A 14,589-nucleotide genomic window follows, 5' to 3' on the forward strand; every position below is an offset into this window, starting at 1 on the left:
GATCAACAAATAGTTTAGTCTTTACTCTCTCTCTTTTCGTAGCCAGTACAAATATATATATTTAGGGCATACACGTTTAGGAAGTACATGGTAAAAATGTAATAAACACCAAGAGGTCAAGTACAAACTTTTAGTATTGTTTATGAGGATTTCTTGTTTTCACAATAAGGTAAGAAATGTCTTCAGTTATCACTGATGTGTATATTTCCCGCTCCACGCGGTAACATGACACCGGTAGTTTGATACCACTTATGGAGTTTCTCGTAAATATACAAGGCTTAAAGGGTATAGCGTAACCTCACTGAACTTACATCACACTCCGTGGACACGAAACAGTGTCCGTTCTGGACCAACTATATCTCTCTACGTCACGCCAAAGCAATATTTCCAAGACAAACTTTGGTAACTTCAGCGTTTATGTCTCGAAAAGGTAACCAGGGGGTCAGAATGGATATGAGAAAAAAATATCTGTAGACAGAACTTTCTATACAGCGGACATGGCCGGGAATTCTGGGATACATACTCTATAGACAAAAATTTCACTTCATTCGATTCATTGAGGCATAAATCACGCGACACTGTAAGTGACGTCACAACACCACCTTACATCGTCACTAGACAAAAATATCGATGCAGACATCAAACTCGAAGAAAAAAAATTGAAATAATTGATCGTGTTCTACAATACCACAAAAATGTTACACCATCTAATGTTACCAGCAATAATAATTATAATAATAATTGTTACTATAGCGTTATTAAATAATGCAAGAATACCATCTGTTCTTGGTCCAATATGACTAGATATTGTGAACGACTCAGAACATTGCTCAAATATAGTCTGTGGCTATTTACAAACAAGAGTCTTTCCGGAAATGACGTCACGAATGCAGAGCGCGCGCCCCGGAAGATACGCCCATGTGCAGGACCTGCGCAGTATATACGTACAGAAATATACAAAAATACACCGACTGACTGTATGTTTACCAGCTATCACATCTTAATACGGATTAACAAAATGCAAATACTATAGGCTTGGGGGGTGGGGCGAGATGACAAAAAAAAACAGAAGATTGCACCGCCATTTATATACAGTTATGGATTGATGGTTCGGAGAATGTAATGTAATGAGACTTACGACCAAGAAATGAAATGGGGTTCATTTGGCAACCATTCGTGAAATGGGGTCCATTTGGCAACCACTCATGAAATGGGATCGAACAGACTACAGCATGCCATATCAGGTCCGGTAACTACATCACCAGCTCAACCCTTTCATTTTACAACATAGGGTCATATTGGCATCTGATTCGCCTGTATCGCGGCTTTTTAGATCAACAGCAAAAATAGTCAGTCTCATAGAAAAGCACTGGTACGCCAAACCTTAAGTCAGACAACAGCAAAAATGGGGTAAAGGTGTCAAGCACGTGGTAGGACTATCGGCTATCTGAAAGAGTTTGCTGAAAAAAAATCTAACAGCTTGAATAAACAAAACTAGCTGCAAAACCCACAATATCCACTAACGGCGACCAAAAAAAAAAAAAAAAAAAAAACAAAGAAAGAAAAGAAAATATAAGAGTGCATCACATTAAAATTCAAACGTCACGTATATCCTACAACATCAAATTACGCCATTTAAACTTCAGTGTGGAACTTTAAATGTAAAGCCCATGACGTGACACGACGTCAAACAGGCATAACATGACGTCACATGAACAGCAAAGGCTTAAACAAGTATACAGCGGGACGTCATTTATCAAGGCCTCGGAAATTTTCCAAGAACAAAGCCTGCACATGACAAGAAATTCACGGAAATGTATGTTTGAAATAATAACATAAGCATGAAAGCGACATCAAACGAATGCAGTTTGTGCGTATCAGTTCATTATTACATCTTAGACTGTTGTGAGTATTGATCACGGCATACTTAGCAAACCACCTTAATATAGCTCCAGTTATTTAGATGCCTTCAATGATCATACGAACCAATAGAGGCCATTAAAAAAAATACCGATTTTTAACACTAAAATCCCTTTGAAAAAAACATTGACCAGTTCTGAAATGATCCTTCTGAACTGTCTTTAAAAAAAGTATTTTGCTTTTAAATTTTATGAAATGCTTTCCACATAACTGGTCTTTTTTTCAAAAGTGAATCATATTTTATAACCTGAAAATTTTGATTTCAAAGCTAGTTAATTTGTTTATCAAAACTGACATTTTCTTTCGTACGAAATTCAAATCTTAATTAGTAGGCATACTGATCAAGCCTAGATTTGCCGCATTCTGCAAAAAGGACTGAAACCTTTAATCAAGGTCTATTAGCCCAGAAACATGGCGAATTCAAGCTTCAGGCAAAGAGGGTCGTCATGGCACCCAGATGGGATGTCATCGGAGAGCTAGCACCATTTTACACAGATTGAATATTATGACGACAAAGGGCAAGATTAAAATAAAAAGGGAATAAATTGAATACCCTGCTTTGTGGTTGTGGGGGGTGAAAGTGTAGGTTCGGATTCAATCTGAGAGAATTCTGCTGAGTCATCTGTTCCATCGACATCAACAACAAACAAAAGTTTCAGATATGATTTCTTGCGGGAAAAATCAAGTCATTTGGCTACCCCGGGATGAGATGAAGAAAAATACTGGGCCGAGGAGTTTTGGAAATGTTAGGATGCTGTGAGATCTTAACAGTTCGGAATGTGATGAAGAATCAGAAGATGGTGTAATGGTTTGCCGGAACCAGAGGCTCGCGCGTGAACGCCATTTTGAATGCGGCATTATGGGAGTGGAAGAGAAATGCAATATACTTCTTGCAATATAGTTTAACGGTATTGATCTGCAAAAAATAAAAATAACTCATTACTCAAATGGTTTTCTACGATTTCCAGCGAAAAGAAAAACGCCATGCACTGTATTAGTAATCTAAATGGCGCGACTAGATTTGAAAAACTTGTGTCGCCAGTTCAATGCTAAGTTGATAAATTAAAGGGGCAATATTTTGCATGTAGAAAAAACAGACTAATAGCAACTAATGCGAAGCGACATTGCATAAAAAAGCCCCAAACATGGCCAATAAAACTTCTGGGCCCGCTAAAAAAATTCCGAGCCCAAATATACGATGCCAATAATTCCAAATTTACATACATGTATAATGAGAAGGTGGAAGCTGACGATGGATTTTCAAATTACCCATTAGAGATGACATCACAAAACAAGAACACCTAAACACTCTGACAAACAAAACATTATGCCTTATTTCACGAATAATGCTGTTACATACGCACACGCACACACACATATATATGTATATTTATATATATATAGAGAGAACTAAAGTAACAAAATCATAAACATCAAGCAATTGCTGTATGGGGAAACACAGAAATAAATTAAAAATGCGATAAAAAGGATTGAACAAGTAAAAACAAAACACAATAATCTCAATAAATGGTGTTTTCAATGCAGTACATGTTTATACTTACGCTTTAAAAACCAACATTTCGGTAAAAAGATGTAAAAGTGTCAGTGGGTGGTGGACGTGTGGGTGGTGGAAAGGGCGGGGGAAGTCCGGCGATGTGTTAGCTCAGTGATGACGGAAAACAATGTAGGCTAAATACAAAACTCCGACATAATAACGTAAATGAATGCTGCCAAATACAAAAACGATCGTCTTTGGCGTAGATTATGCAAAAAACAGTGCGAAATTCCACACGTGGTCCTAAACTACCTATTTAACGCAAGAGGGGGGTAACTCGGCTTAAAATGGGAGCTTACTGGTTAAAAACAGACTTTCTATTATTGGTGGCGCTTGAACCATGTCTTCCAGTTTGAGATAAAAGAGTCTCTGGAGCCCTTCACGACTCAGTGACCTGAGTTCTGCAATTTTTCCCAGAATGGTGGAGAAGAAATGAGGTTTTCTCTGGGCTTCACTGTTGTATGTGCAATGATCGCGCAAAGTGTCTAAGATCTTTAGCTGTAAGTCCTCCATCTTTTTCGGTTCCTTCAGACCATGGCGTACTGAAATGGAAAAGACCTTTATAGTATAAGGTATGCATGTATAATATGAAATAGTATTTAAATGGAGAAAGTCAGGCTCGATCACCAGTTCTCTGTAAGGTTAGGCAAATTTTGAAAATGACATAAGTGTGGTACTCTCAATATAAAAGACAGCAGCATTAAGACTGAGTTTCTACGAAGTTTGACAAAGGACTGATGTTGTTCATAATATAGCTATGCCACTATGCCATATATAGTAAGGAAATTATTCCTATTAAAAATGACATAAAAGACATGTAAAAAAATAAATATATACTGTATCGCTGTTATTCTCCCGTCATTTACAAGATTTGCCTCCCTTTACTTATACTCTCTACAGATGGTGAGCACTGAATCTGGTAATGACCTGGCTTTTGCACAGCAAACATTTTGGTTTACATATATTTGATTTAGTGGAGCCAACAAAAAAAAAATCAAAGCATATACCGCGACACCGTATTTGCCATTAGGCCTACATCGTAAAACAACCAGCTGTGCTCACTATTAAAAACAGCACTGACATTACATTACTGAAGTCAACCAGAAGAAATTTTTAAAACTTTTTCTCCTTATGAACAGCAGAAGGTTAGATACATATTTTGAATCAATTTTATTTCCAAATTATAAGCATATTAAGCATGTTGCTATGGATACTTACATGTTACCATGGCCAGAGCTGCCATACATGCCAAAGAGGAAATGTCCAATCCCATCCTCTGTAAGGATTTGCCAAACTCTAGTACAGACGCTATCCAATCGCCAAACATTTGTAGACACTGCAGCCTATGCATGACCATTCCATTACAAAACACTACCTTCTCATCATCTGACTGCATTCTGAAACAGATGAACAACAACAACGAAACGAAAAGTTAATATTTTGCGCGAGACACAAATAACAAAAGCTTTATTTTAGCAAAACAAGAAGCTTATCACTGTTTATGGCACTTTTTACGTGCTTGGAGATCACAGTTTGCAACTCATACGTTGCAGAGGGGCCTATAGGTCCTAAATTCTGCATAGATATTTCTCCTAAAATTTCAAAATGTAACCCTACCAAATGAGATGCATTATCTTGCTTTAGATGTTCAAGAAACATTTTAGCACAAACTCTACAGAAGGTAAGATTTATCTGCCAAACATGGCTACGCTGTCTTCCCGTTTTGTAGGTCCGTGTTTTGTTGGGTTTTCTTTCTTTCTTACTTTCTGCTGGGTAACTGAATCCCTTTCCCATAATTATTAACATATGACTTCAATATAATCCTATCGGCTAGAAAGGAAATATCATTTTCGTGCCAGTTAACCTTGGGGCCTGGTGAATTCTGTATTTATTGATACGACTGTAGTTTGAGGCTTGTATTTCAAGCAGCCTTCCCGGTTCTCAACCCCCTTTAGGGATCACTCGTCATTAAGCATCTGGCAACCAGCCGCCGCTTCGGATTTTTTAGAAGCACGCGAGAAAACACAAAAGCTGTAGCAAGAGAGGTGAAGGCACGGTTTCGGATTTTGGTTGATCTCAGTTGATGCTTACGCTGGAAGGTGGGAAGTTTTGGCCCAAGGGATGTAATTTTTTTTAACCGGATATCACACTAGCTGTGAGATCCTCAAGAATCATTGTCTGGGTCTTAGCAGTGAACACGAGTCAAGATTGAACATTGCGCCATCGTAAACCCTGGTAAAGTCAATGTAAAAAGCCCAAAACTGTCAAGTCTGTAACTTAATGCGTATGTACCTTTTTCCATGCATACATCTTTTGCAAACAGGTATGTTTAGTCATTGTATCACCATATATATCATTTAACTGGTCCGATACGTTGTAATATCGAAAATTGTAAATTGTACAATCATTTAAGAACAATGTTTCGCTCTTTTCGTACTAAGCAACTTCGAATTAAACGGTTACCGTTATGCTGATGGCATATAATCTTATAGTCGACTCACGAAATACGCCTACACATCAACGCCATACCACCATTAGCCGCAGGGTTTATAACATGTGCTATTTACAACTATGTCTACTGCCAAGTTTTGTATTGTTTCTGCACACTGTCAGATGATGTCATAATGGCATACTCCCAAATCGTTACCACGTCCGTTTGTATTTTATGTGTGGGGACATTGAGCCACTTTCCATCACCTTACAGCGTCAGTTAAGGTTTTTGTGAAGTTTGATTAATTTCCTTTCCAGAAAAGGAAATAAAAAAACATCAAAAGTATGCTTTAAGACTTTTACGTCCTTCAAAAAGTGCACTTTTACATACCAAACTTCAGATGAAATAGATTAGCCAATATACCGCACATCTATTTTGTATTTAACCTATCCATTTAAGTTTTACAAATTCTTTTTTCTTGGGCCCGCTAATTCACAAGTAATTTTAAAATTCAGATTCAGGCTTATTATAGTTTTTTTCCATCCCATTGTGGCTCTAACCCACCTGTATGCAGTCCTTAGTGCGAAGAGTTCTAATGAGGCCGACTGGAATAAAAGATCTTGATCTTCTTTACACAGATCTTGGAAACCCGGGATCTTTTCTGCCCACGTTTTGATGACGTCAATGGAGCTGACGAGAATGTCGTAAAATAACTTGATGTAGTCTTCGTCAGTTGTTGGGCTATCCTCACCGGTGGGAAGTTTGAACTGCAAATAACAATATGCCAAAGTCTGAATTAATAGTTCAATTTATTTATTTATTTATTTATTTCATTGGTATTTTACGCGGTACTCAAGAATATTTCACTTATACGACCGCAGCCAACATTATGGTGGGAGGAAGCTGGGCAGAGACCCGGGGAATCAACGACCATTTGCAGTTTGATAGTTCAATTAATAAGACAACCTCTAGCTAAACAAGATGATGTATCAAAATATTCACAGTGATCATCGCTGAAACTCAGTTCGCATGCACCAGCCCGTGCTTGGACTTGCTAACATAACTATATAACTGAACTAACTGGGCGAGATCTCACAGCATTTCTCGCCTAGAAAAGTCGGTTCCAGACAGTGTAAAAACATAGCATTCTCTGCTGTTATACGCTGCAGTACTTGTGAACTAACTCTTAGCTTTACGAGAACAGTGACGTATTACACAAAAAGAACAATTTGATTTACAGTTTCTCTTCTTTACTAGTAAAAATGGGTTTTCTTGAACTTTTTGTTCATTTTTGCTTATATCCTAAAAACATCCTTTTTTGCCGTAACCAAGTGTTGTTGTTGTTTTGTCATTATTGTTGTTGTTGTGAGAGCGCCTTCAATCCTCACCTTTTGGTAATCTAGGTTGGGAATGTCCGGTGAAGTGTCAACGTGTGCCCTGACCAGGGCGGTAATGAGGCTGACGGGTGGGGAAGGTGGAGACTCCTGGGGACTCTTGGGCTTTGAGGGTAACCGTCCCCGTCGTCCTTTTAGGCTGTCAGTCCGCACCACTGTGGGAAGAAAAATCAAAAAGGACTGTTTGAATGACTGATCAGGTGATTCACATCGGCTCCATCACACTGGATAAGTATGGACAGGAGACAGTTGGTCCTCTGTCATGGCACTGAAAATCGCTGCTTGGTGAAACGATTAGAGTAGATTTACCGGAAAACAATTTTACTGTCGTATTACATCTTTGAAGAATGTGGTGGACTCGTATATATTAAAGGCTTTAGATGATAAGTTTTGTTTCTTAAAGAAATGTTTCTGACAATCTCTGTAAATATGCTTCTTTATATATACAACATGGCTCCCGTCCATGCAAATACATCCTCGGTATTCCTGAGGTTCCCTTGACCCAAAACTCCTTTAGTTAGCCGTTTCTCCCACCCAACTTCAATAAACCCTTCTTTTTCAGTGACTCAAGATTCGAGTTTTAGGGACGGCCGGATACTATTTTTATTGCCAGTGGCGAGATCAGCGAGTTAGCTATCTAAATATCTCAGATGTCTACACAAATCCAAGTCTTCTTTCCAGCTGATACTAAAACATATTAGCACCCAGTAACAGCTGGATCAACACTGCCAGCGGCGGAAGAATCGGATCAACCGAGATTCCATGCTGTGTGACAGTCACTTCGTCAGGAGAAGCCACACTGAGGGTTCCATTCCCTGCATGGACTGCTTACTTCATTCTTTTCTTCGATATTTTAGTTTTTTACGAAATTTTTAAACCTAGAAATAGAATTCAGTGTGTATTCTTCTTCAATTCCCTTCATATCAGCAGTGCAGATAAACTATCCCCTTAGAAAGAAAATGTAAAGTTTAACGAAACAAAACAGAAAGGAAAATAATTGGGGTGGCAATAATATTTCCGTACCTTCTTTCACCATTCCGACTGCCAAGCATTTTTGAAAACGACAGAACTGACACCTATTTCTCCGTCTTTTATCCACGGGACAATTCTTGTCCGCGAGACAGACGTATTTGGCGCCCTTCTGAACAGTTCTCTGTAACGAGAAAGAAAATAGTTTACATCTCATGATTAAACAACTAATATATGTTTTCTTTGACAAAAGTTCCCATGTTATAAGCTGTGCTAAACTTTTCTTTTCTCCTCTGCTCTCAGTCACTTTTTTCTTATTCTTATTGTTTCATGCATTTTAATCAGTTTTCTTTCGCTTTCGTTTTCATTGTATCCAATTTCGCTTTTAATATTGGTCAGTTACCTTGAAAAAGCCTTTGCAGCCCTCGCAGGTTCTGACGCCGTAATGCTGACAGGCAGCGTTGTCACCGCACACGGCGCACATCTGGCACTCTTTCTGCGGCGTTTCCTGGCACGGCGATGAACGACTCGACGAAGGCGTGGAGGGAGTAGTCGGAGACTGCATCTGGAATTTTTGAACCTCCATCCTGTAGATGTAATAAAATCCATATGAAAAATCGACAGTCTTTTAGGGTTTTTCTTTTTTTGCCTCATGAAACATTTCCAAAATTTCGTTTTTCTTAGACACGTGGCTGTGTAATAAATGTGTAATAGTTTTGGAGACTCAAGTTTTCTCCTATTCTTTAACGGAGCAATCTAAACATGTATATTATTCACATGAGTACGAAATTCTGTATTCTACTCCCATTTTTCTAAGTTTTTTCGGATCCTTTGATTCAGTTGCTGTATCTAGGGATATGTATGAAATCCAATGTGCAAAATTGGATTTCTTATTCTGTGTTCGGTTGGTTAATATATCATTATTTAATATTTATTATATATGCAAGTTTCATTTCGGGTCATTAACATGGTTTTTATATTCCTACTCACCCGTCGGGAGTTCTCGGAGTGGAAATGGTCAGCGAAGGCCGCCGCTGAAAAGCTTGCCTGGACAGATGAATGTTCATTTCACCCCGATAAAGAGCGCCAGTGGCGGGAAAATTGAAATTAGCATCTGGGCTGGGAAGCCGCTGACTCTCATAGTAACCCGACTGGTGGTAACCAGGGTAACCACTTTCGTCTCTTGTCTGATAGAGTCCCGTGTTGTCATGGTAACCATGTGAAAACACGGCTTGTTTTTGATCCAGATCCGTGAAGCCCTGCACCTCTGAATGACTGAACAATGGCTGCGTTTGGTGATAACCGTGAGATTTGGAGAAATATTTTTGGTTGTCATGGAAACCTGTTTGATGGGGATGGTGATGATAGTACGATGAAGGATCCGTATCAGCCGGAAAGTTTTGAAAATGTCCCTGATAGTGGGTGGTTTCACCGAATTTCTCGGCTTGTTCTTGAGTCACTGTAGCGCAGTGATCGGTGAAGAGTCCAGAAAAGCCCTGTTTACTGGCGGAATCTTTTTCAAAGAGAATACCAGCTTCGTATCCGAAGGTAGCATCCGGATAAGTCTGGGGCGTAGTCTGTGATACAGGCTGCTGGTACCCATGAGCGGTGACCTGACTGTTGTCATATCCGGCGTAGGCGTCGACGGGGACGTCTGCTGCGGCTAAGCTGCTCTCCAGTGTGTACGAAGGAAGGGTGACCGCAGAGTAAGGGTAGACACTGATGTCCGCGGGAACGGGGTTAGCGGTGTTCATGCTGTAGGCTGCTGACGAAAACTGGTCCACCACCGGTGACGTCCCGGTGGAAAATGTCGTCTGTAAAACAAATCCGGACAGTACGTTAGCAAAATTGTTTCAGTTCTCTCCGTTTGACTTATCACACATCATGCTATATCGTTGCCTGGAACGCTGTATGTACAGGTACTGACCAATCAACCAATCAACTTCATCTGTGATATATTACCCATATTCGCTCAGTTCAAAGCACAGATGGATACTTACGATTTAATGTCTAAGCATTTAGCTGGAAACAACAGGGCTATATTCTGTATAAATACAGAATTAAAATGTCCGCTCTGGCCTTTTCTGAATGCATATTTCTATCTACTTATATACCGTTAGGCCTGGAATTGATGCCGATTGTATTCAGTTCCGAATGTCCAACTGCCTGGTAACTTCTTTCGTGATTTTTGACTCTCGCATTAATTCCCATCGCACTTTTTACATTTGCAAACCACATAATGTTCAATGATCAATGCATTTCTTTGTTATACACATTATATTGTTTTCTTCTTTATGAACCGACAACTCACAAGCGTGAAATTTAAAGCCCAATTAATTCGACACTTTTTAAATCGTGTTTTATTTCAGCGTTTTTTGTGTACATTGTATGGTTTCATCCGATGAAGTGCGTGGCACAATCTGTACCTGATTGTTGTAACACTGGGGCAATTGTGACGAACGTCTTGTGCAATCTGTTCAATTAAATCGGCACAAACACAGCAGAACATATCGCTTGCCAAACTGAGGTTGGTGCAGTGTTCCCCGCTAGGTGGCGCACGCTCAGTTCACGCAAGGTCATACTTGAACCACGATGAATGAAGCGCGTTGTCCGCCAAGTCACGCGACGCCACCAAAGCCTGAGGATCAACAACTGTCATGCACTGGTTACGTCTGCGGTCAAAGAAAAATTCTCCGATCTGTCGAGGGAGCTGGAATAGTGCTTCACTTATTTGATCGTCCCGACAGTTCACGTTCGCTAAGCACGTGACCGTGAACTCGACACGCGCATCGGCGAGGATTTGTGGAGTGACCTTTGACCCGCTGTGTGCGTTACGACTTTATCGTATTGGTCATTATTTAATACGCCGTAGTGTCTCTCGTCGGCGCTGGGGACACGGGTTTATCTTTGCAAATTCCAGCCACGTTCTCTCCATAAATCTAACATATGTCCACAGAGCATTGGCTTCAGCATTTGGTCCTTGTTAAAATTCATGGGACCATTGACCACTTAATTAATAAAATGTAGTTATCATTACAAAACGGAAATATAAAATGAAACATAAACCATATCATGGACAAGTTCGAAGTATTTTTCTTTCTTTCGAAAGACCAAGCTCTTGAATAAAATATTGTATGAAGTGTACATTTCTCGCGAAAAGAAAAAAAGACTTTCTTTAAACAGCTAGCAAAAATAACATATACTTCATTTTTTTTTATTATTATTAGACCTCAAACGTTTTCATTACACATAATGTACGTCTACATAACATTCATGCTATAGAGCAACTGTGCACGACATTTATTACATTTAAGTAACTTTTCCCCTAAATACGTTGTTTAACATTACAGCTTTCCTAGGTATAATATAAATGTTTTTGTTGCCTAGCAGCCACAGAGCTTCACCAGGTACTGTCAAATTTCTTGACTTAATACCGCGGCCGGACTATGTGAAGGTGTTTGAGAAAGTACAAGAACAAGCAAAATTGCTCTACAGACTTATATCAAAGATGAAAGATACGAACCACCAACACAAAGATGAAAAAAAGACGATGAGCAAGAAAAACGCACGAAAAAAGCATCAACTCTGTAGTAAATGATTATTACAAAAATGGTACATCCATAAAATGGCTGATGGAAATTGATCATTAAGAATTGTTAGGGGAGCGACCTATCAAATGTCCCAGTCTCTCTCTGCTCTGTAGCCTTGACTATGTAGAACATATGAAAGTTTGGATATCCAGGTTTTGCTCTATACCACAAATAAACCCCAAACAACACCAAACAAACCACAACGGTGAAAAATCCCAATAAGCTCCCTTACCCACCTGAGAATGTAACAGCAACATTGACGGTGTGTTGTTGTTGTCTGACGGTGACAGGGTTGGCTCGACCGGGGCACGGGCTCGGGACGGGCCCTCGGCAGGAGAGAAGGGCCGTGCTAAATCTGGGCGGCTGTTAACCCCTTGTCGGTAAACACCGAGTTCGCTCGTCGTTAAAGTCTCGGCAGACGAGGCTTCACCGGCTAAACCTGACACAGTTCGAAGAAAGAAAAAAAAACATGAAAAATCACTTCTAAACATAAATGAATGAATGTCTATGGCTTAACGCTTTCTAAAAATGAATTTAGATAACAATATATTGATACACCGATTTTTAAAATATTTATCTTCACATAAATATTTACTCCTTGTATGGAAGATCTAGAAGGGAACGTGGTTTTCTCTGGAACGTCAACCCCAAAAACACTAGACCGCCGTCATTATAAGCCTACTCGAAATATTCCGCCTTAAACATCAATCAAATAAATAAACCTTCTGTTTATTTATGTTAACGCAGGAAACTACATACTGCCCTGTACCTAAAGCATACAGGCCTACGTCTGTCTGCGTTTGAGATGTTGTTGTTGTTCGCGGGTATCAATGGCTGGAAAAAATCCACAGTATTGAAAATATGAGAGCATTTTCATAAACAAAGTAACATTTTCTGAATTGAAAAGCAAGTTAACACAGACTTATGAGAAAATGTAATGTTATATTATGAAAGAAGATGGGACAAATTCAATTATCAGTGGCTCTGCGTACATTAAAACGTGTGGTTGAATTGATCTTCTGAAAGAAAAACAGTTCAGGTATAGCAAATTTGTGTAAATTCGGTGTCACTGCAAAAATTCAAACCTCCGAATTCACAATGGGATAAAAAAAATGAGCGATTTAACATATTAAGAGAAGATTCTTGATCTGAAAATTAAAAACCAAGAATAATGTTTGAAGTATACGCTTAGACCTGTTTTAAGATGTCAAATGTCAATTAGCACATTGTATACGTAACAGCTTTAAGTCACAAACGATTTAAAATCTAATATTTCCTAACAGCGAATTCTTTATCGTGCTGCATAAAAAACAGAAGCACTACATTCGCATTCTATAAATTTTGTTAGGAAAACATTTTGCCAGGTTAGGAAATCTGTGAAATGTTCAATCCACGGTGTATCGTTAATCAATACACTATCAGTGACTGATAGTTAATTGAAGGGGAAATTAATCAAAAGTACGACAAAAAAAATGAAAATAAATTAACGAAATATGTAAAAGTTTCCACAGTTATAGTATTTTCGGATGAGTTTAAAATGTTGCGTGGCTGAAATACATTGCATAGAATACATACATACATACACGCTGTGGTCGTCTGCTGTCGACAGGCAAAATGCTAAGCTGATGGGTATAGCGCACAGAAATAGTGCTACGATCCGTGCAAATAAATTAAGGGACTTCTTTTTACTACGAATCAAGTAAATCCCCGGCGGAGCAGCGTCAGATAAACAGGGGTTCGTCGCGTTACATCAACGCTAAAGACACATTTTCATTTCGGCAAAAGGGTCGTGATGATAAATATTCATCCTCACGAGTAATCCAATAGGATTTGTAAGCAGAACATCTGCCTCTTGTCAATCAAAACGATCAATGAACAATCGACCACGTATCACGTGACAATTTTGAATCGGCCGGGGAGATACTGCGTCTGTGGTTGAATTTTTCAAGGGTATAGGTGCTAACAACAACATCTAAAACGCAGTCAAACGTAAATGGAGTAGGTACAGGGCAATATTATGTGTTAACATATACTGCAAAGGATTAAATTTTTAACAAATTCAGGTCTCTCAGGAATGATGTGAGGCTTTTAGTACGCATTCAGAGTAAGTTTACATAATAATACGAATGAATATTTGTCTGTTAATTCTGTCTGTCAAGTCTGTTCTAACTTTAAAAATGAACTTTCGTTCAGTTTTAATTTCTTCTAACAGTGACAAGGTCGACGGAAGACTTCTCTCAATTTCTACAGTTATATATACGTTTTACCAATAAATCAAAATTATATATAATAATATAATGGGCCACAGCAAGTGCTACTGAAGTAACCTTTATAATCTCATTTAGCTCAGTGAAAAATAATATTTTTTTGTTACAAGGCATTACCGCGTGCGAATACGTGAAGACAATCCATATAGTGTTACGGTAAAATCCCAGAAAGGCATTACCGCGTGCGAATACGTGAAGACAATCCATATAGTGTTACGGTAAAATCCCAGAAAGGCATTACCGCGTGTGAATACGTGAAGACAATCCATATAGTGTTACGGTAAAATCCCAGAAAGGTTTCTACTCCAAAGACTATATGTATACTTAACATGAGAAAAATTCCGTCAGACTATTTATATTCTACCTCCGTACAAGAAATAATTTTGTGCCATCCAGCTTATCACACAAGTATTTTTCCGTGAGTACGCATTAACGAATCCGGACAGAATATTCAACGTGGTTA

At 38.9% G+C, this 14,589-nt stretch overlaps 1 protein-coding gene across 1 annotated transcript in view; it reads right to left on the reverse strand.

Annotated features, from left to right (window-relative positions):
• Positions 1 to 3,375: 3,375 nt before the first annotated feature.
• The window catches only part of LOC135464634 (probable nuclear hormone receptor HR38), a 36,506-nt gene continuing 25,292 nt past the window's right edge, over positions 3,376 to 14,589 (reverse strand). Inside the window, exons 2-9 of the mRNA XM_064742092.1 lie at positions 12,096 to 12,298; positions 9,260 to 10,083; positions 8,673 to 8,856; positions 8,324 to 8,453; positions 7,295 to 7,455; positions 6,471 to 6,673; positions 4,694 to 4,872; positions 3,376 to 4,017 (exon numbers count right to left, since the gene is read on the reverse strand). Of these exons, the coding sequence (XP_064598162.1) occupies positions 3,758 to 4,017; positions 4,694 to 4,872; positions 6,471 to 6,673; positions 7,295 to 7,455; positions 8,324 to 8,453; positions 8,673 to 8,856; positions 9,260 to 10,083; positions 12,096 to 12,116 (1,962 nt within the window). The 5' untranslated portion in view covers positions 12,117 to 12,298 and the 3' untranslated portion in view covers positions 3,376 to 3,757. The remainder of the gene's footprint in view (positions 4,018 to 4,693; positions 4,873 to 6,470; positions 6,674 to 7,294; positions 7,456 to 8,323; positions 8,454 to 8,672; positions 8,857 to 9,259; positions 10,084 to 12,095; positions 12,299 to 14,589) is intronic.

The sequence above is a fragment of the Liolophura sinensis genome, chromosome 4 (assembly GCF_032854445.1).
Source record: "Liolophura sinensis isolate JHLJ2023 chromosome 4, CUHK_Ljap_v2, whole genome shotgun sequence".
Lineage (NCBI taxonomy): Eukaryota > Metazoa > Mollusca > Polyplacophora > Chitonida > Chitonidae > Liolophura > Liolophura sinensis.